This window comes from Chiloscyllium plagiosum, unplaced genomic scaffold (genome assembly GCF_037043375.1).
Source record: "Chiloscyllium plagiosum isolate Xiang-an unplaced genomic scaffold, Cpla_swu_hap1 HiC_scaffold_2, whole genome shotgun sequence".
Taxonomy (NCBI): Eukaryota; Metazoa; Chordata; class Chondrichthyes; order Orectolobiformes; family Hemiscylliidae; genus Chiloscyllium; species Chiloscyllium plagiosum.
Genome location: NW_028270140.1, coordinates 156,300,670 through 156,323,863, shown reverse-complemented (window position 1 = coordinate 156,323,863; position 23,194 = coordinate 156,300,670). Strand labels below are relative to the sequence as shown.

General features: G+C 45.9%; 1 protein-coding gene across 1 annotated transcript in view; it reads right to left on the bottom strand.

Annotated features, from left to right (window-relative positions):
• LOC148152029 (microtubule-actin cross-linking factor 1, isoforms 6/7-like) overlaps window positions 1-23,194 on the bottom strand; it is a 205,826-nt gene that overhangs the window by 169,606 nt on the left and 13,026 nt on the right. The window contains exons 2-3 of the mRNA XM_087994130.1: window positions 22,226-22,457; window positions 1,271-1,393 (exon numbers count right to left, since the gene is read on the bottom strand). Of these exons, the coding sequence (XP_087850256.1) occupies window positions 1,271-1,393; window positions 22,226-22,294 (192 nt within the window). The 5' untranslated portion in view covers window positions 22,295-22,457. The remainder of the gene's footprint in view (window positions 1-1,270; window positions 1,394-22,225; window positions 22,458-23,194) is intronic.

Here is a 23,194-nt window from a genome sequence, read left to right as displayed (position 1 = left end):
GGCTCAGACAGGGACAAGGGAAGTCTCAGACAGCCACAAGGGGCTCAGACAGGGACAAGGGAAGTCTCAGACAGCCACAAGGGGCTCAGACAGGGACAAGGGAAGTCTCAGACAGCCACAAGGGGCTCAGACAGGGACAAGGGAAGTCTCAGATAGCCACAAGAGGCTCAGACAGGGACAAGGGAAGTCTCAGACAGCCACAAGGTGCTCAGACTGGACAAGGGAAGTCTCAGACAGCCACAAGTGGCTCAGACAGGGACAAGGGAAGTCTCAGACAGCCACAAGGGGCTCAGACAGGGACAAGGGAAGTCTCAGACAGCCACTAGGGGCTCAGACAGGGACAAGGGAAGTCTCAGACAGCCACAAGGGGCTCAGACAGGGACAAGGGAAGTCTCAGACAGCCACAAGGGGCTCAGAGGGTCGAGAGTCTTTAAAACCCCTTGCCACAAAGAACATTGGGGGCAAAGACCGTGTGTATATTTAAGGCTGAGTCAGACAGATCATTCAGACAATCAAGGGTTACAGGGAAAAGGGGTGGAAGGAATGTCCGATCAGCCATGATTCCATTAAATGGCAGAGCAGGCTCGAGGGGCTGAATGACCTACTCCTGTTCCTAGTTCTTGTGATCTTGAATATCAATTGGGATAGCATTAGATAAAAAGGGGCAGTAATTTCTGATGGTAATTTCAGGAGAACATCCTTGATCAGTCCAACTGGAATGGAGGCTTTGCTGGAGCTGGTGTTGGGGAATGAGGTGGGTCAAGGAGACACGGGTTTGAGGGGGAGAAATGGGGTAAGACTGATCACTGTACAAAGTTGTGATTAGTAACAGAGATTAACAGGAAACAAACTGAGCTATTAAATTAGAAGAGGGTTAAGTGGAATGTGAAAGGGGGGCATCTTGCCAGAATAAAATGGAACCAGAGATGGCAAGTCGAATTTTAATGAACAATGGGTGATCTTTGAGGAAGAGATGATTCAGATACTGTTTTAAACGGGTGAACCCTGAGATTTAAACAATGACCCTTAGTTTTAGATTCTCCCACAGGAGGAAGCATCCCCTCCTCATCTACTCGAGTAAGACCCCCCCCCCCCCCCCCCAGGGTTGTCTAATTAAGTTGCCTCTTAATCTTCTAACCTTCAGCAGATACAAGCCCAGTCTGTTCAAACTTTCCTCATAAGATAACCGCTCATTCCAGGGATTAGTCTGATAAACCTCCCCTGAACTGCTTCCAATGTTTCCTCCTCATTAGTCAATTCACTTGCTCACCTCATCTTGATGCTTCACTACCTCACACGTGTCTTCACTTCTGATGGAGTCTATCAGTCCCTCTCCAAGGCTCCTCAATGACTTCACATCATTCTGCAGAGTTTCAATCTCCTCACAGACCTCCTGGAATACAGAAACCAAAACCATAGAAACCCAACAACAACTGCAGCTAAGGGCACAGAGCTACAATTGATTAAAGGCAGTAATTCAATGAAGTGAGACAATGTGCTTAAGGTTTCTAATTGGTCAGAGCTAAGAAACAAGGTACCAAGGCTGGACCAGCTGTATTCAATAGGCCATGATCCGGTGGAAAATGTATAGAAGGACAGATTTGCTTGGAATTGGTCGGGATTTATGAGATTTATGACAGTAGAAGATTGGAATGACCCAAGTCATGAATGGCCTATAATTATGTTAAGGGCAGAAAAGGGAGGAACTTCTGAAGCAGGCTTATCAGTATCTTACATATCCATTGAGGAAAGAAGCATTTTCACCCAGTGGGGAAGGTGACATTATTGAAGCTAGTCATGAGGATCGAAATTGGTTAAGTGCAGAATGCCAACTGGGATGGAGTATTGGGAACAGTGATCATAGTATCATCAGGTCCGTATTATATTTGGAGAACGAAAAGGAGCAATGTAGGATAAAAATGTTAACTGGAGATGAGTTAATTCCTGCAAATTATGGAGGGATCTATCCAGGATAAAAAAAAAGAAAGAACTTTTGGATACTGGAAATCAGAAACACAAACAGAAATAGCTGGAAAAACTCAGCAGGTCTGACAGCATCTGTGGAGTGAAAGCAGAGTTTAAGGGTTACTGCAGATTATATCTGTCATAAATACTGTTGGATGCGAATCCTATCAGATTGAATGGATTGGTTGGAGAGACAGTTGGTGGCAATAAGAAATTTGCAACAGCAACAGTATGTGATGGATGGCAGTTATAGGAAGGGGGGAAAGTCTCCGATACAGTCACATAGATGGGTTAACTCCAGGAAGGGTAAGAGAGGTAGGCAGCTAGTGCAGGAGTCTTCTGGGGCTATCCCCATTTCAAACAAGTATGCTGTTTTGTGAAATGTAGGGGGTGATGGATTCTCAGGGGAACGTAGCATGAACAGCCAGGTTTCTGGTATTGAGACTGGCTCTAATGCAACGAGGGGTACATTGGGTTTCAAGAGATCACTTGTGTTAGGGGATTCTGTAGTTGGAGGTACAGACAGACGTTTCTGTGGCCAGCAGAGAAAAAGCAAAATGGTGTGTTGTTTCCCTGGTGCCAGGATCAAGGATGTCTCAGAGAGGGTGCAGAATGTTCTCACGGGGGAGAGGGGCCAGCAGGAGGTCATTGTCCACATTAGAACCAACGACATAGGAAGGGAAAAGGTTGAGATTCTGAAGGGAGATTACAGAGAGTTAGGCAGGAATTTAAAAAGGAGGTCCTCAAGGGTAGTAATGTCTGGATTACTCCCAGTGCTATGAGCTAGTGAGGGCAGGAATAGGAGAATAGAGCAGATAAATGCATGGCTGAGGAGCTAGTGTATGGGAGAAGGATTCACATTTTTAGATCATTGGAATCTCTTTTGGGGTAGAAGTGACCTGTACAAGAAGGACGGATTGCACCTAAATTGGAAGGGGACTAATATACTGGCAGGGAAATTTGCTAGAACTGCTTGGGAGGATTTAAACTTGTAAGGTGGGGGGGTGGGACCCAGGGAGATAGTGAGGAAATAGATCAATCTGAGACTGGTACAGTTGAGAACAGAAGTGAGTCAAACAGTCAGGGCAGGCAGGGACAAGGTAGGACTAATAAATTGAACTGCATTTATTTCAATGCAAGGGGCCCAACAGGGAAGGCAGATGAACTCAGGACATGGTTAGGAACATGGGACTGGGATATCATAGCAATTACAGAAACATGGCTCAGGGATGGGCAGGACTGGCAGCTTAATGTTCCAGGATACAAATGCTACAGGAAGGATAGAAAGGGAGGCAAGAGAGGAGGGGGAATGGCACTTTTGATAAGGGATAGCATTACAGCTGTGCTTAGGGAGGATATTCCCAGAAATACATTCAGGGAAGTTATTTGGGTGGAACTGAGAAATAAGAAAGGGATGATCACAATATTGGGATTGTATTATAGACCCCCTAATAGTCAGAGGGAAATTGAGAAACAAAACCAACGTGTCCCTCATTGCATTAGACCCAGTCTCAATACCAGAGACTTGGCTGTTCGAGATACGTTCTCCTGAGAATCCATCACCCCCTACATTTTCCAAAACAGCATACCTGTTTGAAATGGGGATATCCACAAAAGACTCCTGCACTAGCTGCCTACCTCTCTCACCCTTCCTGGAGTTAACCCATCTCTGTGACTGTATCTGAGACTTTCTCCCCTTCCGAAAACTGCCATCCATCACATACTGTTGCTGCTGCAAATTTCTGAGCAGCTCTAGCAAATCTCCCTGCCAGTATATTAGTCCCCTTCCAGTTTAGCTAGAATAAACAGAGTTGTTATCTCTGGATTGTTACCCGTGCCACGTGATAGCGAGGCAAGGAATAGGGAGAGATATCAGCTACAGGGATGGTGCAGGAGGGAGGGTTTCAGTTTCTTGGATAATTGGGGCTCATTCTGGGGAAGGTGGGACTTGTACAAACAGGACGGTCTTCACTTGAACCAGAGGGGTACTAATATCCTGGGTGGGAAATTTGCTGGTGCTATTCGGGTGGGTTTAAACTAGCTCAGCAGGGGAGTGGGAACCGGAGGTGTAACTACAGTGCACAGGAGGATGAGAGTAGGGAAGACTGGGACAGGATTTTAGGGTCACAGGAATGTGCTGGCAGGCAACAAGCTGGTTTGACGTGCATCTACTTCAACGCCAGAAGTATCCGAAATAAGGTAGGTGAGCTTGCAGCATGGATAGGTACCTGGGACTTCAATATTGTGGCCATTTCGGAGACATGGATAGAGCAGGGTGAGCAGTAGATGTTTCATTAAAAACAGGTAAGGTGGGAAAAGAGGGGGAGGCGTGGCCTTGTTAGTCAAAGATAGTACAACTGTGGCTGAGAGAACTTTTGATGAGGACTCGTCTACTGAGGTAGTGTGGGCTGAGGTTAGAAACAGGAGAGGAGAGGTCAGACTGCTTGGAGTTTTTTATAGGCCTCCGCAGACTTCCAGGGATGTGGAAGAGAGGATTGGCAAAATGATTCTGGGTAGGAGTGAAAGGAACAGGGTGGTCATTATGGGGGACTTTATCTTCCCCAACATAGATGGAAATGTTATAGCTCTAGTATGTCGGATGGATCAGTTTCTGTCCAATGTGTACAGGAGGGTTCTCTGACACAGTATGTCGAAGGGCCGACAAGAGGGGAGGCCACACTGGATCTGGTGCTTGGTAATGAACCAGGCCAGGTGATTGATTTAGTTGTAGGTGAGCACTTTGGAGAGAGTGACCATAATTCAGTTATGTTTAGTTTTGCGATGGAAAGAGATAGGTACATGCCACAGGTCAAGGGTTATCGATGGGGCAAGGGCAATTATAATGCAATTATGGGCGGCACGATGGCACAGTGGTTAGCATTGCTGCCTCACAGCGCCAGAGACCCGGGTTCAATTCCCGCCTCAGGCGACTGACTGTGTGGAGTTTACACATCCTCCCTGTGTCTGCGTGGGTTTCCTCCCACAGTCCAAAAATGTGCAGGTCAGGTGAATTGGCCATGTTAAATTGCCCGTAGTGTTAGGTAGAACATAGAACATAGAACATAGAAGAATACAGCGCAGTACAGGCCCTTGGGCCCTCGATGTTGCGCCGATCCAAGCCCACCTAAACTACACTAACCCACTATCCTCCATATACCTATCCAATGCCCTCTTAAATGCCCATAAAGAGGGAGAGTCCACCACTGTTACTGGCAGGGCATTCCATGAACTAACGACTCGCTGAGTGAAGAACCTACCCCTAACATCAGTCCTATATCTACTCCCCCTTAATTTAAAGCTATGCCCCCTTGTAATACCCGACTCAATACGCGGGAAAAGGTTCATACTGTCGACCCTATCTAACCCCCTAATCATCTTGTACACCTCAATCAAGTCACCCCTAAACCTTCTTTTCTCTAGTGAAAACAGCCCCAAGTGCCTCAGTCTTTCCTCATACGATTTTCCTTCCATACCAGGCAACATCCTGGTAAACCTCCTCTGCACCCGTTCCAATGCCTCCACATCCTTCCTATAGTATGGCGACCAAAACTGCACACAATATTCCAGATGCGGCCGTACCAGAGTCTTATACAACTGCATCATGACCTCAGGACTCCGGAACTCAATTCCTCTACCAATAAAAGCCAGTACGCCATATGCCTTCCTCACCGCACTATTTACCTGGGTGGCAACTTTCAGAGATCTGTGTACATGGACACCAAGATCCCTCTGCTCATCCACACTACCAAGTATCCGACCATTAGCCCAGTACCCCATCTTTTTGATGTTGGGGTATGGGTGGGTTGCGCTTCGGCGGGTCGGTGTGGACTTGTTGGGCTGAAGGGTCTGTTTCCACACTGTAAGTAATCTAATCTAATTAGGATGCTTAGATTGGGGTAGCAAAATGCAGGAGATGCAGACAATGGCAATATGGAGCTGGTTTGAGGAACAGATATTACGTGTCCTTGATAGGTATGTCCCTGTCAGGCAGGGAGGAAGTGATAAGGTAAGGGAACCATGGTTTACGACAGAAATTGTATCTCTTGTTAAGAAGAAGAAAGAGGCTTATGTGATGATGAGGCAAGATGGTACAGATGAGGCGATGGAGAGTTACAGATCAGCTAGGAAGGATTCAAAGAGAGAGTTAAGAAGAGCAAAGAGAGGACACGAGCAGTCTTTAGCAAATAGAATAAAGGAGAACCCTAAAGCTTTCTATAGGTATGTGAGGAATAAAAGGATGATTCGGGTAGGAATAGGGCCAATCAAAGACAAAAGTGGGAAGTTGAGTGTGGATCCTGTGGAGATCGGAGAGGTGCTAAATGAACATTTCTCATCGGTGTTTTCTCAGGAAAAAGGAGAATATTGTAGAGGAGAAAAATGAGGTACCAGATATTAGACTAGAAAGGATTGAGGTTAGTTATGCACAGGTGTTATCAATTCCAGAAGGAGTGAAAGTAGACAAGTCCCCTGGGCCGGATGGGATTTATCCGAGGATTCTCTGGGAACTAGGGAGGAGATAGCAGAGCCTTTGGCTTTGATATTTGAGTCGTCATTGTCCACGGGTTTAGTACCTGAGGACTGGAGGATTGCAAATGTTGTGCCCTTGTTCAAGAAGGCAGTAGAGATGACCCAAGTAATTATAGACCAGTGATCCTTACCTCTGTTGTAGGAAAGGTTTTGGAAAGGATTATAAGAGATAAGATTTATAATCATCTAGCAAGCAACAATTTGATTTCAGATAGTCAACATGGTTTCGTCAGGGGCAGATCATGTCTCACAAATCTCATTGAGTTTTTTGAGAAGGTGACCAAGCATGTAGATGAGGTTAGGGCAGTTGATGTGGTGTACATGGACTTCAGTAAAGCCTTTGATAAGGTCCCACATGGTAGGCTGTTGGAGAAAATGCAGAGGCATGGGATTGAGAGTGATTTAGCAGTTTGGCTTAGAAATTGGCTTTCTGAGAGAAGACAGCCAGTGGTGGTTGATGGAAAATATTCAGCCTGGAGTCCGGTTACTAGTGGTGTTCCACAAGGATCTGTTTTGGGACCACTGCTGTTTATAAATGACTTAGACGCAGGCATAGGTGGATGGATTAGTAAATTTGCAGACGACACTAAAGTCGGTGGAGTAGTGGACAGTATGGAAGAATGTTACAGGTTGCAGGGGGACTTGGATAAACTGCAGAATTGGGCTGAGAGGTGGCAAATGGAGTTCAATGCAGCTAAATGTGAGGTGATGCACTTTGGGAAGAATAACAGGAAGGCAGAGTACTGGGTCGATGGAAAGATTCTTGGTAGTATGGATGTGCAGAGGGATCTTGGAGTCCATGTACATAGATCCCTGAAAGTTGCCACCCAGGTGGATAGTGCTGTTAAGAAGGCATATGGTGCGTTAGGTTTCATTGGTAGAGGGATTGAGTTCCGGAACCGCAATATCATGCTGCAACTGTACAAAACGCAGGTGCGGCCACACTAGGAATATTGTGTACAGTTCTGGTCCCCAAATTTCGGGAAGGATGTGGAAGCATTGGAAAAGGTGCAGAGGAGATTTACCAGGATGTTGCCTGATCTGGAAGGAAGGTCTAATGAGGAAAGGCTGAGAGACTTGGGTCTGTTCTCATTGGAAAGAAGAAGGCTAAGAGGGGATTTGATAGAGACATACAAGATGATCAGAGGATTAGATAGGGTAGACAGTGAAAGACTTTTTCCTAGGATGATGACATCAGCATGTACGAGGGGGCACAACTACAAATTGAGGGGTGATAGATTTAAGATAGATGTCAGAGGCAGGTTCTTTACTCAGAGTGGTAAGGGCGTGGAATGCCCTACCTGCCAATGTAGTCAACTCAGCCACATTTGGGAGATTTAAACAATCCTTAGATAAGCACATGGATGATTTTGGGATAGTGTAGGGGGTCGAGCTGAGAATAGTTCATAGGTCAGCGCAACATTGAAGGCCGAAATGCCTGTTCTGCGCTGTATTGTTCTATGTTCTATGAGATCTCAGTTATCTGTAAGAATAATAGGGTGGTTATGGTCGGGGATTTTAACTTTCCAAACATCGACTGGGACTGCCATAATGTTAAGGGTTTAGACGGAGAGGAATTTGTTAAGTGTTTACAAGACAATTTTCTGATTCAGTATGTGGATGTACCTACTGGAGAAGGTGCAAAACCTGACCTACTCTTGGGAAAAAGGCAGGGCAGGTGACTGAGGTGTCAGTGGGGGAGCACTTTGGGGCCAGCGACCATAATTCTATTCGTTTTAAAATAGTGATGGAAAAGGATAGACCAGATCTAAAAGTTGAAGTTCTAAATTGGAGAAAGGCCAATTGGTTAGGTCACTGTCTCCTTCCTATCGGAAAGATGTTGTGAAACTTGAAAGGGTTCAGAAAAGATTTACAAGGATGTTGCCAGGTTTGGAGGATTTGAGCTACAGGGAGAGGCTGAACAGGCTGGGGCTGTTTTCCCTGGAGCGTCGGAGGCTGAAGGGTGACCTGATAGAGGTTTACAAAATCATAAGGGGCATGGATAGGGTAAATAGACAAAGTCTTTTCCCTGGGGTGGGGGAGTCCAGAACTAGAGGGCATAGGGTTAGGGTGAGAGGGGAAAGATATAAAAGAGACCTAAGGGGCAACATTTTCACACAGAGGGTGGCACGTGTATGGAATGAGCTGCCAGAGGCAGTGGTGGAGGCTGGTACAATTGCAACATTTAAGAGGCATTTGGATGGGTATATGAATAGGAAGGGTTTGGAGGGATATGGGCCGGGTGCTGGCAGGTGCGACTAGATTGGGTTGGGATATCTGGTCAGCATGGACAGGTTGACCGAAGGGTCTGTTTCCGTGCTGTACATCTCTATGACTCTATAACGTTTCAGGTCTAGTGACCCTCCTTCAGAACTTTCCAGCAATTTCTGTTTTTGTTTATGTCCAGAGGTTATCAGGCAGTGATGGAATTTGGAAATCTGTCTTTGGAGAGGAGATGGTTAGGGGCAGAGTCGAAGTGCATCTCTCTGACAATCAAAGGGAGGGGTAACAAAGAACAAACTCACTGGAAGATGAAAGAAATGGATGGTCAGATAAATCAGAAGAAAGATCATAAAACAGATGCCAGTTTCATAATAGAATCAGGTTGAATATAAACACTATAGAGAACTGAGGAACAGAAATGAGAGGTAGACAGACAACTGGAGAATAGATTGGTACTAAACACGAAAGCAACTCCAGAGACGTTCTCCAGGCAGATTACCCTGCCAGTGTCATCATCGTCCAGAACATTCTCAGGAAATCAATGGGGAAGGTCGTTGGTTACGGTAAAAATATTTCTAAAACCCCATCAAGGGTTTTCAGAGTTCCTTGATGAGTTGTTTAAGGACATAGACTGGGCAAAGACCAGGTGGAAAGTCCAGAGTGACAGGTGGGAAAGGAGCTGTCCCTCTAGAAGGACTATTTCAGGTGGAACTTGACTTAGCTCCTGCTTAGGTCACCCAGTAACAGTAGCCACCTTTGCTTTCCAGCCAAGACTGATTCTGAAGGCAAGCAGCTCAGACAAAGGGAGAACTTGGAGCATCTACAGGAAACTGTTCCAGGCCGACAGTGGAAGCACACCAGTGATATCTCACTGGCCTGTTGTTAGGTAACTGGGAGGCTGGAAGGGCCATAAATACAGAAGCAGAATGCAGTAATAATCTTCGCTGTCACTCACTGAGCTGGAAAATCAGCAAGAAAACTATCCAACTACCAAATCCATCGCAGCTAATGGATCTGGATTCAAATGCTAACTTCTTCACTTCTGCAAAAAACTAATTGAAACACAGGCCCCTGGTTTAGCTCAGAAACATCTTGGGACTTTCTTATGGCTAATCCTGGATTAGTGATGCTGGAAGAGCACAGCATTTCAGGCAGCATCCAAGGAGCTTCGAAATCGACGTTTCGGGCAAAAGCCCTGTTATAACCTTAGTGTCTGTAGTTTCTTGTGAACAATGTTATCTCTTTATTCCCAATGAAAATCCAGAAAGGACTTTGAATCAATTATCCTTTTAACTGTGAAGCTTGATGCTGGTCTGTGTTAACTTGAAACAGATATGATACCAATTCCATTCATAAACCATGTCAGAACATGGAATAGTCTAGCACAGTCCAGCACAGTCCAGCACAGTACAGACCCCTCAACCCTCAATGTTGTGCCGACCTTTTGTCCTACTCTAAAATCAGACGAACCTACATCCCCTTATCATCCATGTGCCTATCCAAATGTCCCTAATGTCTCTGACTCTACTCCCACTGCTGGCAGTGCATTCCACACACCCACCACTCTCTGTGTAAAGAACCGACCTCTGACATCGCCCCTATATCTCCCTCCAATCACCTTAAAATTATCCCTCCCCGTGATAGCCATTTCTGCCCTGGGAAGAAGTCTCTGGTTTTCCACTCTATCTACACCTCTCATCATCCTATACACCTCTATCAAGTCACCTCTCATTCCTTCTTTGCTCCAATGAGAAAAGCCCTACCTCACTCAACCTTTCTTCATAAGACACACCCTCCAGTCCAGGCAGCATCCTGGTAAATCTCCTCTGCACACTCTCTAAAGCTTCCACATCCTTCCATTTATGAGGCGACCTGAACTGAACACAATATTCCAAGTGTGGGCTAACCTCGCAGAGCTGCAGCATAACCTCGCAGAGCTGCAGCATAATCTCGCAGCTCTTAAACCCAATCCCTCTGTTAATGAAAGCCAACACAACCCTATCAACCTGGATGGCAACTTTGAGGGATCTATGGACATGGACCCCAAGATCCCTCTGTTCCTCCACACTGCCAAGAATCCTGCCTCTAACCCTGTATTCTGCATTCAAATTCCACCTTCCAAAGTGAATCACTTCACACTTTTCCAGGTTGAACTCCATCTGTCACTTCTCAGCCCAACTCTGCATCCTGTCAATGTCCTGTTGCAACCTACAACATCCCTCCACACTATCCATCACTCCACTAAACTCCATGTCATCGGCAAACTTACTAACCCACCCTTCCACTTCCTCATCCAAGTCATTTATAAACATCACAAAGAGCAGAGGTCCCAGAAGAGGTCCCTGCAGAACACCACTGGTCACCGAGCTCCAGGCTGAATACTTTCCACCTACCACCACCCTCTGTCTTCTATAGGCCAGCCAATTTTGTATCCAGACAGGCAAAATTCCCTGTATCCCATGCATCCTCCCTTTCTGAATGAGCCTACCACAGACAACCTTATCAAACACCTTTCTAAAATCCATGTACACCACATCCATTGCTCTACCTTCATCATTGTGTTTTGTCACATCCTCAAAGAATTCAATAAGGTTTGTGAGGCATGACCTGCCCCTCACTAAGCCATGCTGACTATCTCTAATCAAAGCTGAAAAATGTGTTGCTGGAATGCTTGGATGCAGCCTGACCTGCTGTGCTTTTCCAGCAACACATTTTTCAGCTCCAATCTCCAGCATCTGCAGTCCTCACCTTCTCCTATCTCTAATCAAACTATGGTTTTCCAAATAATCATAAATCCTGTCTCTCAGAATCCTCTCCAATACTTTGCCCACCACAGATGTAAGACTGGTCTGTAATTCCCAGGATTATCCCTATTCCCTTTCTTGAACAAGGAAATAACATTTGCCACCCTCCAATTATCTGGCACTACCCCAGTGGACAGAGAGGACACAAAGATCATCGCCAAAGGCACAGCAATCTCTTCCCTTGCTTCCTGTAGTAACCTTGGGTATATCCTGTATGACTTATCTATCCTTATGTCTTTCAAAATTTTCATCACATCCTCCTCCTTAACATCAAGCTGTTTGTGGATGTCAGTCTGTTTCACGCTGTCCTCAGAAACAACAAGGTCCCTCTCAGTAGTGAATACTGAAGGAAAGTATTTATTAAGGACCTCCCCTACCTCATCCGACTCCAGGCACAAGCTCCCTCCACTATCCCTGATCGGCCCTACCCTCACTCTGGCCAATCTCTTGTTCCTCACATAAGTGTAGAATGCCTTGGGGTTTTCCTTAATCCTATCCACTAAAAAGTTTTTCATGCCCTCTTCTAGCTCTCCTAAGTCCATTCTTCAGTTCCTCCCTGCCTACCTTGTAACCCTCTAGATCCCTGCCTGATCCTTGCTTCCTCCACCTTATGTACGCTTCCTTCTTCCTCTTGACTCGATGTTCCACATCCCTTGTCACCCAAGGTTCCTTCAACTTACCATCCCTTCCTTGCCTCAGTGAGACAAATCTATCCAGCACTATCAGCAAGTGCTCCCTAAACAACCTCCACATTTCTGTCATGTACTTCCCTGAGAATATCTGTTCCCAATTTAGGCACACCAGTTCCTGCCTAATAGCATTGTAATTGCCTCTACCCCAATTAAATATTTTCACATACAGTCTGCTCCTATCCCTCTCCATGACTATAATAAAGGTCAGAATGTTGGGATCACTATCACAGAAATGTTCTTCCACTGGGAGATCTGACACTTGGCATGGTTCGTTGCTGAGCACCAAATCCAATATGGCCTCCCCTCTAGTCGGCATATCTACATATTGAGTCAGGAATCCTTTCTGGACACATCTAACAAAAACTGCTCCATCCAAATTATTTGAACAAAGGAGATTCCAATCAATATTAGGGAAGTTAAAGTCACCCATAACAACAACCGTTATTTTTGCACCATTCCAAAATCTGCCTCCTAATCTGCTCCTCCATGTCTCTGTTAATATTGAGGGGACTGTAGAAAACTCCCAATAAAGTGACTAATGTTACCACCTGGTAGCAGCTGAGAATTGCTAGATTGTCTAAAAGCTGACATTAGACAACTACATAGCAAGGATAGAGTAGTATTAATGGGGGGATTCTAATCTGAACCCAGAGTGGGAGAGGAAGACAAGCAAATACCAGGGAAGTTGTGAATTTCTAGGATGGTTTCCTCCAACAATATGTCTAGATGCAATAAGGAGACAATCAATATTGGATCTAGTCATGAGCAATAAGTCTAGTTTAATTAATGACCTAGTTTGTGAGTATTTGCAAATTTTGATCACAATATAATTGAGTTTCATGTAGCGTTTGTGAGAGATCGGCAAAAATTGGATAATAGAATTTAGGGTTTAGGTAAGGCAGACTTTAAAGGGATGAGGCAGAGAGTGTCCACAGTAAACTGGGAATATTTGCTAAAGGGTAAAGTTACTGAGGAACAGAGGAGAGTGTTTGGAGAAACATTTAATGCTGTTCAGGGGCAGGTTGTCCCCAGGAGATGGAGAATCTCCACCTCACTCTCACAAAAATACAGCCACGGACATCGGAGCAGGGAAGGTATGGTATACAATTAAAAGGAAGAGCTTATAAAAACATAAAGAACAGTGTGGATCCCACAGGACGGGTCAAATACAAAGACCAACAAAGATCCACCAAGCACCTTTTTAAAAGCGGCTACAAAGGATTATGAACTGAAACTTGCAAAAGCCATAATAGACAATAAGAGGAGATGTTACAGTTCTATAAAGGGAAAGCCACTGGTCCCAGTGAAGGCTAACAGTAGAGATATTGTCAGTGACTACGGGGAAGCAGGAAAGGCGGAGAGCTTGCGGGAAATCCCAAAGAAATTATCAGAGGATCAGGGACTGAGTCAAAATAAAATTAAACTAAATCATCAAAAGAAGGGAAATTAGTGGAACTGAGAAATGACAAATCCCCAGGACCTGATGGCTTCCATCCCTGGGTGTTAAAGGAAGTTGGTGGAGTGAATAAATGAGGTTCAGTGCAGCGAAGTGTGAGGTGATGCACTTTGGTTGGAAGAACATTGAAAGGCAACATAAAATAACAGGGATAATTGTAAAGGGGGAGTAGGAGCACAGGGGGCTGGGTGGTATACGTCACAGATCATTGAAGGTGGCAGCACCGGGGGAGAGAGCAGTTAATAAAGCAGACAGTATCCTCGGCTTTATTTACTGGGGCAGAGAGTACAATAGCAGGGGGGTGATGTTGAACTTGTCCAGGACCCTTGTGGGTCCTCAGCTGGAGTATTGTGTACAGGGTGTGGGCCCCACATTATAGGAAAGATGGGAATGCATTGGAGAGAGTGCAGAAAGTGATTTACAGGAATGGTTTCCGGAATGAGAAACTTCAGGGATGGGGGGGGGGGGGGAGATTGAAGACGTTGGGACAGTTCTCCCCAGAGAAAGGGCAGCTGAGAGGGAGATGTGATAGAGGTTTTCAAAACCAGGAGCAGAGCTGGACAGAGCAGACAGGGAGAAACAGTCCCTGCTTGTACCAGGATTGTAAACACAATGGACATAGATTTAAAGTGATATGCAAATGAAGCAAGAGTGATGTCAGTGTTGTAGAGATGTACAACACAGAGAAAGGCCCTTCAGCTCGGTCTGACTACACCAGTCATAAACAACCACCTAACGATTCTAGCCCCATTTCCCAGCACTTGGCCCATCACCTTATTACATCTCAATTCCTCTTCAATGTGATGAGGGTTCCTGTCCCTCCCACCCTCTCAGGCTGTGAGGTCCAGGTTCCCCACCCCCCTCTGGGTGAAATGATTTATCCTCACATCCCCCTCTAAACTTCCTGCCCCTTACCTTAAACCCCAGCTCCCTGGTCATTGATCCCTGCGTTAAGGGGAAAAGTTCCTTCCTGTCTGTCCTGTCCAATTTTTTGCATCTCAAACATGTCCCCTCTCAGTCTCCTTTGCTCCCATTGAACATTGAAAAGTACAGCACGGTATTGTGCCAAGGATTAATCCTAATGTAAAGTAAAATAACTTAACCTATGCACCCCCAACTCACTGCTATCCATCTGCACGTCCAGCAGTCGCTTAACTGTCCCCATTGACTCTACTTCCACCATCACCGCTAACAATGTATTCCATGCATTCACAACTCTCTGCGTAATGAACCTTCCTCTGACGTCTCCTCTGTACCATTCTCCTAATATCTTAAAACTATGGCCCCTTGTGCCAGTCAATCCTGCCCTGGGGAAAACATTCCCAGTCTGTCCAATCTCTCTTCCTAACTGAAACTCTCCAGCCCAGGCAACATCCTGATAAATCTCCTCTGCACACTCTCCACTGGATGTGATCACCTCCATCCTAGAATGTGGATTCAGAACTGCACACATTGGCTGTTGCCTAACCAATGTTTTATTCAGTTCCTCCCTGCTCTGAAACTCCATCCTTCAGTTAATAAAGTCAAATGTCCCATATACCTCCTTCACCACTCTAACCTGCAGTGCTCAAGTTCAAAAGAATTAAACAAACATACAGCATTTGTGAAAACTCTCCGGATAAAGCATTTATACAAGAGAAAAAGGCAATTGTTTCTTACAGGAGATTAAAAATTCTTTCTCATTCAATATAAAGATGCAGGTTAAGGTTGAGGTTTAGAAATGAAAGTTGGTCATATGAATCTGCAACAGAGAGATCATCTGGAGCTGTCTGGAAAGGGGCTAGGGTATCTGCTTTAGATTAGATTAGATTACTTACAGTGTGGAAACAGGCCCTTCAGCCCAACAAGTCCACATTGACCTGCCAAAGTCTAACCCACCCAGACCCATTCCCCTACATTTACCCCTTCACCTAACACCACGGGCAATTTAGCATGGCCAATTCACCTAACCTGCACATTTTTGGACTGTGGGAGGAAACCGGAGCACCCGGAGGAAACCCACACAGACATGGGGAGAATGTGCAAACTCCACACAGTCGGTCACCTGGGGTGGGAATTGAACCTTGGTCTCTAGCGCTGTGAGGCAAATCCCTAGAGTGAAATGATCAGCTCCACATCTGCTGAGTGGAAGGTGATTAACCTGTCACTCTATCCAGTGAACGTCCTCAGGAATATTAAGTATTGTAGGGGTCTATCCACCACTCCATAATGGCCTGGTATGGAGCGGTACCATCCCAAACCTCTTTTCCAAGGACCACACTGGCTGAGGTGCTTCAAGTCCTGCCATTCAACCATAAAATGTAGGACAGAAGTAGGCCATTCAGCCCATCAAGTCTGCTTTAAGATTCAATGAGACCATGGCTGTTCTCATCTGTACTTTCCTACCTTTTCCCCGTAACCCCCAATTACTTTCCTGAGTAACACTCTCTCTGTCTCAGCCTTGAATATAACTATTTAGATTAGATTAATTGCCCTACAGTGTGGAAACAGGCCCTTTGGCCCAACAACTCCACACCAACCCTCCGAAGAGTAACCCACCCAGACCCATTTCCCTCTGACTAATGCACCTAACACAACGGGCAACTTAACATGGCCGATCCACCCTAACCTGCACATCTTTGTGACTGTGGGAGGAAACTGGACGACCCGGAGGAAACCCATGCAGACACGGAGAGACTGTGCAAACTCCACAAAGACAGTTGCCTGAGGCTGGAATTGAACCTGGGACCCTGGTGCTGTGAGGCAGCAGTGCTAACTACTGAGCCACCGTGCCGCCCTGCCTCAACAGCCCTCTGTGGTAAAAATCTTCAGATTCATTCCATTTTGAGAGAGAAAATTCCTCCCCATCTCTGCCTTAAATGGGTGACTTCTTATTCTGAGATGATACTCCCAGTCCTACGCTCTCCCACACAAAGAAAAACAACCTCTCCACATCAACTCTGTCAAATCACTTAAGAATCTTGGATGTTCCAATAAGGTTGGAACATTCTTCTAGAGTCCACTGAGTACAGTTCCAGCCTATCCAACCTCTCCTCATAAGACAGTTCCTCCATTCCTGTGAACCTTCTCTGGACTGCCTCCAATGTCGGAATATCTTCCCTTAGACAAGGGCCTAACCCTGTTCAGAGTATCCCAGCTGTGGTCTGACTACTGCCTGTATAGTTTTAGCAAAACTTCCTCACTTTTATACTCCATTTCCTTTGAAATTAAAATCAATAATTGTGATTCACACACGAGACTCCCAAATCCCTCTGTGCTGCAGCTTTCTGCAGTCTTTCTCCATTTAAATAAGATTCAGCTCCTCTGTTCTTCCCACCAAAGTCCATAACCTTACCTTTTCCTACACTATATTCCATTTGTCAAATTTGTGCCCATTCGCCTAAGCTTTCTAAATCCCTCGGATAACTCCTTATGTCACCTTCACCCATTGCCTCCCCACCCATTTCTATCTCATCTGTAAACCTGGTAATTACTTTCCTCACACATTGTTAATATACCCAAAAGGTCCCCGATCTATGAACATCCACCTTACAAATGCTCGTAATAGAACATAGAACATTACAGTGCAGTACAGACCCTTCAGGGCTCGATGTTGCGTTGACCTGTGGAACCAACCTGAAACCCATCTCCATTATTCTATTCTTGTCCATATACCTGTGAAAGCAATCCCATACAAGGATGCAATTTAATGATCCAACATTTCCTGTCTTTACAACCAGCTGCCTTCCATTATCCTGCAAACAGGATGGACTGCCTTGTACAGGATATAACTGTGGGCTGAGCACTGCCCCCTGGGGCACTCCACTAGTTACAGGTTGCCATTTTGAAAATGCTCCCCTTATCCCAATTCTCTGACTTCTATTAGTGTGATGTTTCCATGTATCTGCTGCCCTTTTCCTTCGAGATGGACACGGTCATGGTTTGAGAAGAAGCCTTGAAGATCTACAGTACAGCCCACTCCCCAGCTATGTAACTGCCCCTTTTCTTGTTCCTCAGCCTCATTTGATAGGAGAAAGTGAGGTCTGCGGATGCTGGAGATCAGAGGCTAGATCAGAGTGGTGCTGGAAAAGCACAGCAGATCAGGCAGCATCCGAGGAGCAGGACAGTTGACATTTCGAGCATAAGCCCTTCATCAGGAATGTGGGGCCGCGGGGGTGGGGGGGGGGGGGGAAGGGAGCTGAGCAATAAATGGGAGGGGTTGGGGCTGGGGGAAGGTAGCTAGGCATATGAAAGATAGATGAAGGTTGCGGTGATGGTGATAGGTCAAGAGGAGGGTGGAGCAGATAGGTGGGCAGGAAGATGGACAGATGGGACAGTTCAAGAGGATATTCCCCTCTCACCTTGGACTCATGACACGTAGTAATTATGTCCCCTATTCTGGGAAAAAGCTTCTTGCTATCCACCCTATCTATACCTCTCATGATTTTGTAGCCTCAATCAGGTCCCCTCTCAACCTCTGTCTTTCTAATGAAAATAATCCTAATATACTCAACCTCTCCTCATAGCTGGTGCCCTCCATACCAGGCAACATCCTGGTGAACCTCCTCTGCACCCTCTCCAAAGCACCGACATCCTTTTATTAATGGGGCAACCAGAACTGTACGCAGTATTCCAAATGTGGCCAAACCAAAGTCTTATGCAATTGTAACATGACCTGCCAACTCTTGTACTCAATACCCCGTCTGATGAAGGAAAGCATGCCGTATGCCTTCTTGATCACTCTACTGACCTGCATTGCCACCTTCAGGGAACAATGGACCCGAACACCCAGATCTCTCTGTACATCAATTTTCCTCAGGACATTTCCATTTACTGTATAGTTTGCTCTTGAATTGGATCTTCCAAAATGCATCACCTCGCATTTGCCGAGATTGAACCCCAGCTGCTATTTCTCTGTCCAACTCTGCAATCTATCTATATTCTGCTGTATTCTCTGACAGTCCCCTTCACTATCTGCTACTCCACCAACCTTAGTGTCATTTGCAAACTTGCTAATCAGACCACTTATCGCCTCCTCCAAATCATTTATGTAAATCACAAATAACAGTATTCCCAGCACGGATCCCTGTGGGACACCACTGGTCACAGGTCTCCATTTTGTGGAACTCCCTTCCACTCCTACTCTCTGTCTCCTGCTGTCCAGCCAGTTCTCTATCCATCTCGCTGGAACACCCTGGACACCATACGACTTCACCTTCTCCATCAACCTATCATGGGGAACCTTATTAAACACCTTACTGAAGTACATGTATATGACATCTATAACCCCTCCCTCATCAATCAACTCTGTCACTTCCTTGAAGAATTCTATTAAGTTGGTAAGACATCACCTTCCCTGCACATAACCATGTTGTCTATCACTGAGAAGCCCATTTTCTCCCAAATGGGAATAGAAGTGAGCAAACCATAATGCCAGAAGCAACCTCAAACCTGTGCAGGAAACTTGGATATCGTATTGAAATTAACAAAGGATTAACAGCTACAAGGGTTTACCAACAAAGATGATGACACACACTCAGGTAAGGGTGATACTTTATGAATCAAATCAAGACCTTTTTGACAGAGTTTAGGAGCTACACAGCTTTGCATTGGAGTTTCTGTAATTTGAATTTGTTGATTATATTGACCTAGCATTTCTGGTGATGCTACTGGGCGGCACGGTAGCACAGTGGTTAGCACTGCTTCCTCACAGTGCAGGAGACACAGGTTCAATTCCCGCCTCAGGCGACTAACTGTATGGAGTTTGCACATTCTCCCCGTGTCTGCATGGGTTTCCTCCGGGTGCTCCGGTTTCCTCCCACAGTCCAAAAATGTGCAGGTTAGGTGAATTGGCCATGCTAAATTGCCTGTAGTGTTAGGTGCAGGGGTGAACGTAGGGGAATGGGTCTGGGTGGGTGCGCTTCGGCTGGTCGGTGTGGACTTGTTGGGCCGAAGGGCCTGTTTCCAAACTGTAAGTAATCTAATCAACATGGAACCATTCTATCCCTCAGTATTTTCTCCAGCAGCTTCCCTACCACTGACGTCAGGCTCACCGGTCTACAATTACCTGAATTATCCCTGCTACCCTGCTTAAACAAGGGACAACATTAGCAATTCTCCAGTCCCCTGGGACCACCCCCATGTTCAAGGATGCTGCAAAGATATCTGTTAAAGCCCCATGTATTTCCTCTCTCGCTTCTCTTAGTAACCTGGGATAGATCCCATCCGGAACTGGGGACTTGTCCACCTTAATGCCTTTTAGAACTTCCTCCCTCCTTATGCCGATTTGACCGAGAGTAATCAAACATCTATCTCTGACCTCAGCATCAGTCATGTCCCTCTCCTCAGTGAATACCGATACAAAGTACTCATTAAGAATCTCACCCATTTTCTCTGATTCCACATATAACTTTCTTCCTTTGTTCTTGAGTGGGCCAATCCTTTCCCTAGTTACTCTCTTGCTCCTTATATACAAACAAAAGGCTTTGGGATTCTCCTTAACCCTGCCAGACAATGACCATCACCAATCAGAGACATTCTAAACACCGCCCTTGACATTCAACGGTATTACCATCACTGTCAACATCCTGGGGGTTACCAGTGACCAGACACTCATTTGGACTCACCACAGAAACACAATTGCTACAAGAGCAGGTCAGAGGCTGGGAATACTGCAGTGAGTAACTCACCTCCTGACTCCCCAAAGCCTATCCACCATCTACAAGGGACAAGTCTGGAGTGTGATGGAATACTCCCCACTTGCCTAGATGGGGGGGCAGCTCCAACAACACAAGAAGCTTGACACCATCCAGGACAAAACAACCCGCTTGACAGGCACCATATCGACAAACACCCACTCCCCCCACCACTGATGCTCAGTAACAGCAGTGTGTACCATCTACAAGATACACTGCAGAAAATCACTAAAGATCCTTAGACAACACCTTCCAAACCCACGACCAAATTTGGCTACAGTACATTCACTTCCTCCTCCAAGTCTTTAACATATACTGTAAACAGTTGCAGTCCCAACACTGATCCCATGGAACCGCACTGGTCACAGCTCACCAACCTGAAAAGGAACCCGACATCCCACTTGCTGTTTCCTGGCAATTTGTCAATTCCTTATCCATGCCACTATACTACCTCCACACCATGGGCTCTTATTATATGACTTATCCATTGTAACACATCTACTGGTTCCCTCTATCCACTCTGGTTGAGACTTCCTCAAATATTCTAATAAATTAGTCAGATACAATTTCCCTTTCATGAGGCCCTGCTGACTCTGCATGATTAAATTATGATTTTCTGAATGTCCTGCTATTACTTACGTCATAATTGATTCCAATTCTTTTCCAACAATAGATATTTGGCCAGTTGGCCAATAGTTACCCGTCTTAAATTACCCCATAGTGTTAGGGATGTGCAGGTTAGGGTGAGTTGGCAGTGTTAAATTATCCCATAGTGTTCAGGGATGGGCAGGTTAGGTTGGTTCACCATGGGTATGCAGGGGTAGAGCTGGTGGGTCTGGATGGGATACTCTTTGGACGGTCAGTGTGGACATGATGGGCTGAAAAGCCTGTTTCCAAACTGTAGGGATTCTATCTGTCCAGGTGCATCGTGAATGCTGCTATTGTGTGTCTGCTTCCACCACCTCCTCAGGCAGTAGGTTCCAGGCACTCACTGCCCTCTGTGTGTGAAAAACCTGCCTCATACATCTCTTTGAAACAGCATCCTCCACTCCCCCCCACCCCCTCCACACACCTTGAACCTGTGTCCCCTAGTAATTGAACCCTCCACCCTGGGGAAAACGCCTCATACTTTCCACTCTATCCATGCCTTTCACAATCTTATAAACTTCTGTCAGGTCGCCCCACAACCTCCTGCGTTCCAGTGAAAACAAACTCAGTGTATCCAACCTTTCTCCTGAGCTAAAATCCCCCAGACCAGGCAACATCCTGGTAAACCTTTTCTGTACCCTCACCAAAGTATCCACATCCTTCTGGTAGTGTGGTGACCAGAACTGTACACCGCATTCCAAGTGTGGCCTAACTGAAGCTGTGTAAAGCAACAGTGTAGCTTGTCTATCCTTTTACTCAGTGCCCCTTCCAATGAAGGCAAGCGTGCCATAGGCCTTTCTTACTCCCTTATCTACCTGTGCTACCACCTTCAGTGATCTGTGGGCCTGCACACCATGATCCCGCTGCATGTCGATACTCCTAAGAGTTCTGCCATTCACTGTATAATTTCTACCAGTACTTCACTTACCAAAATATACCACTTCATCCTGCACCTATTTTCTATGTTTCTGTGTGTCTGTCCATTCGGCCTCTCTCTCTCTTTCGGTCTCCCACCTCTCTCTGTCCTGATGATGCCCTCCTGCAAATTGCTGAACTCAGACCCTTTTGCTCCTCTGGACTTTAGGTCCTATTGTGTTCTCTGTCCTTACCCTCTGTCATGTTTTCAGCCACTTCCCCTATGTTGTCCTCCTCAGACCCTCCTTCAGCACCCTATCCCCTTCCATCCTCGTCCTCCCTTTGCTCCTCAGTGACAGAGGGTTTGTGTTGTTAACTTGCCTCTGTTCCTGGCATCAGTTGATGGGCACTGGTTGTTTGCCAGCAGCTCCTTCCTCTGGGCAGTGACATTATCCAGAGCTCTCCGCAAACTGCCCAGCTTCTCAAAGATCAGTCGGTTTTCCTCGATCTGTTCTTGGATTCTCTCAGAGACACTGGGTATTCCTGGTGGATTCCACACTCGGTCCTGGATCTTCTGCAGCGAATCAGAAAGTACAGCCACCTGCTCCAAGAACTGGAAAAACAATCAATCAATCAGGGTTACTGTAGGCAACAGAGAAATGTCAGGAACAGAGAGTTCACAACTGATCCCTCCCAAGGGAAGATTCCTCAAGGAGGTCAATCCCTTATGAGGATTGATTCCTCAAAGAGGTTGATCCCTTGAGATTTTATTCTATCAAGGAAATGGATCCCTCAGGAGGATTATCCTGAGGGAGGTGGATCCTTCCAAGAGGTAGATCCATTGAGGAGGTAGATTTCTCAGGAGGTGGATCCCTCAGGAGGATGCTCCCTCACTCTCCTCCCAGCCCCAGAACCAGCTCAGGCCCAGGCCCTGAGGATGGACCGAGGAGTCGCTCTTCTTATTGGGAGATGGTTTGATATAGGATTCTGGGTAATCCAAGATGGAGGACGGGAAAAATCTCTGGCTGTAAGAGCTGCTCCTTTTTTTGAGGTATTTTAGGTGCTGGAGGTGATTTCCTCGAATTCCAGGAGCAGCAATTTCTGTTTTATATGCTGTTGCATTGTTTTGGAACTTTGGGAAAAAAAAGTCAAAACAACAGCAGTTTTAAAAGGGAGAAGAGCAGACAAAGGAAGCACATGGTGAGGTCAGTTCAGGAGAGAGAGAGAGAACCTGCACAGTTACTGCTTTTGCTGTTTGAATTCGTGTATCGCTGGACATCGGAGTGCATCTGGGAAAATTAACATACAGTGAATTTCACAACTAATCTTGGAGGATCTGTTGGGTGAAGT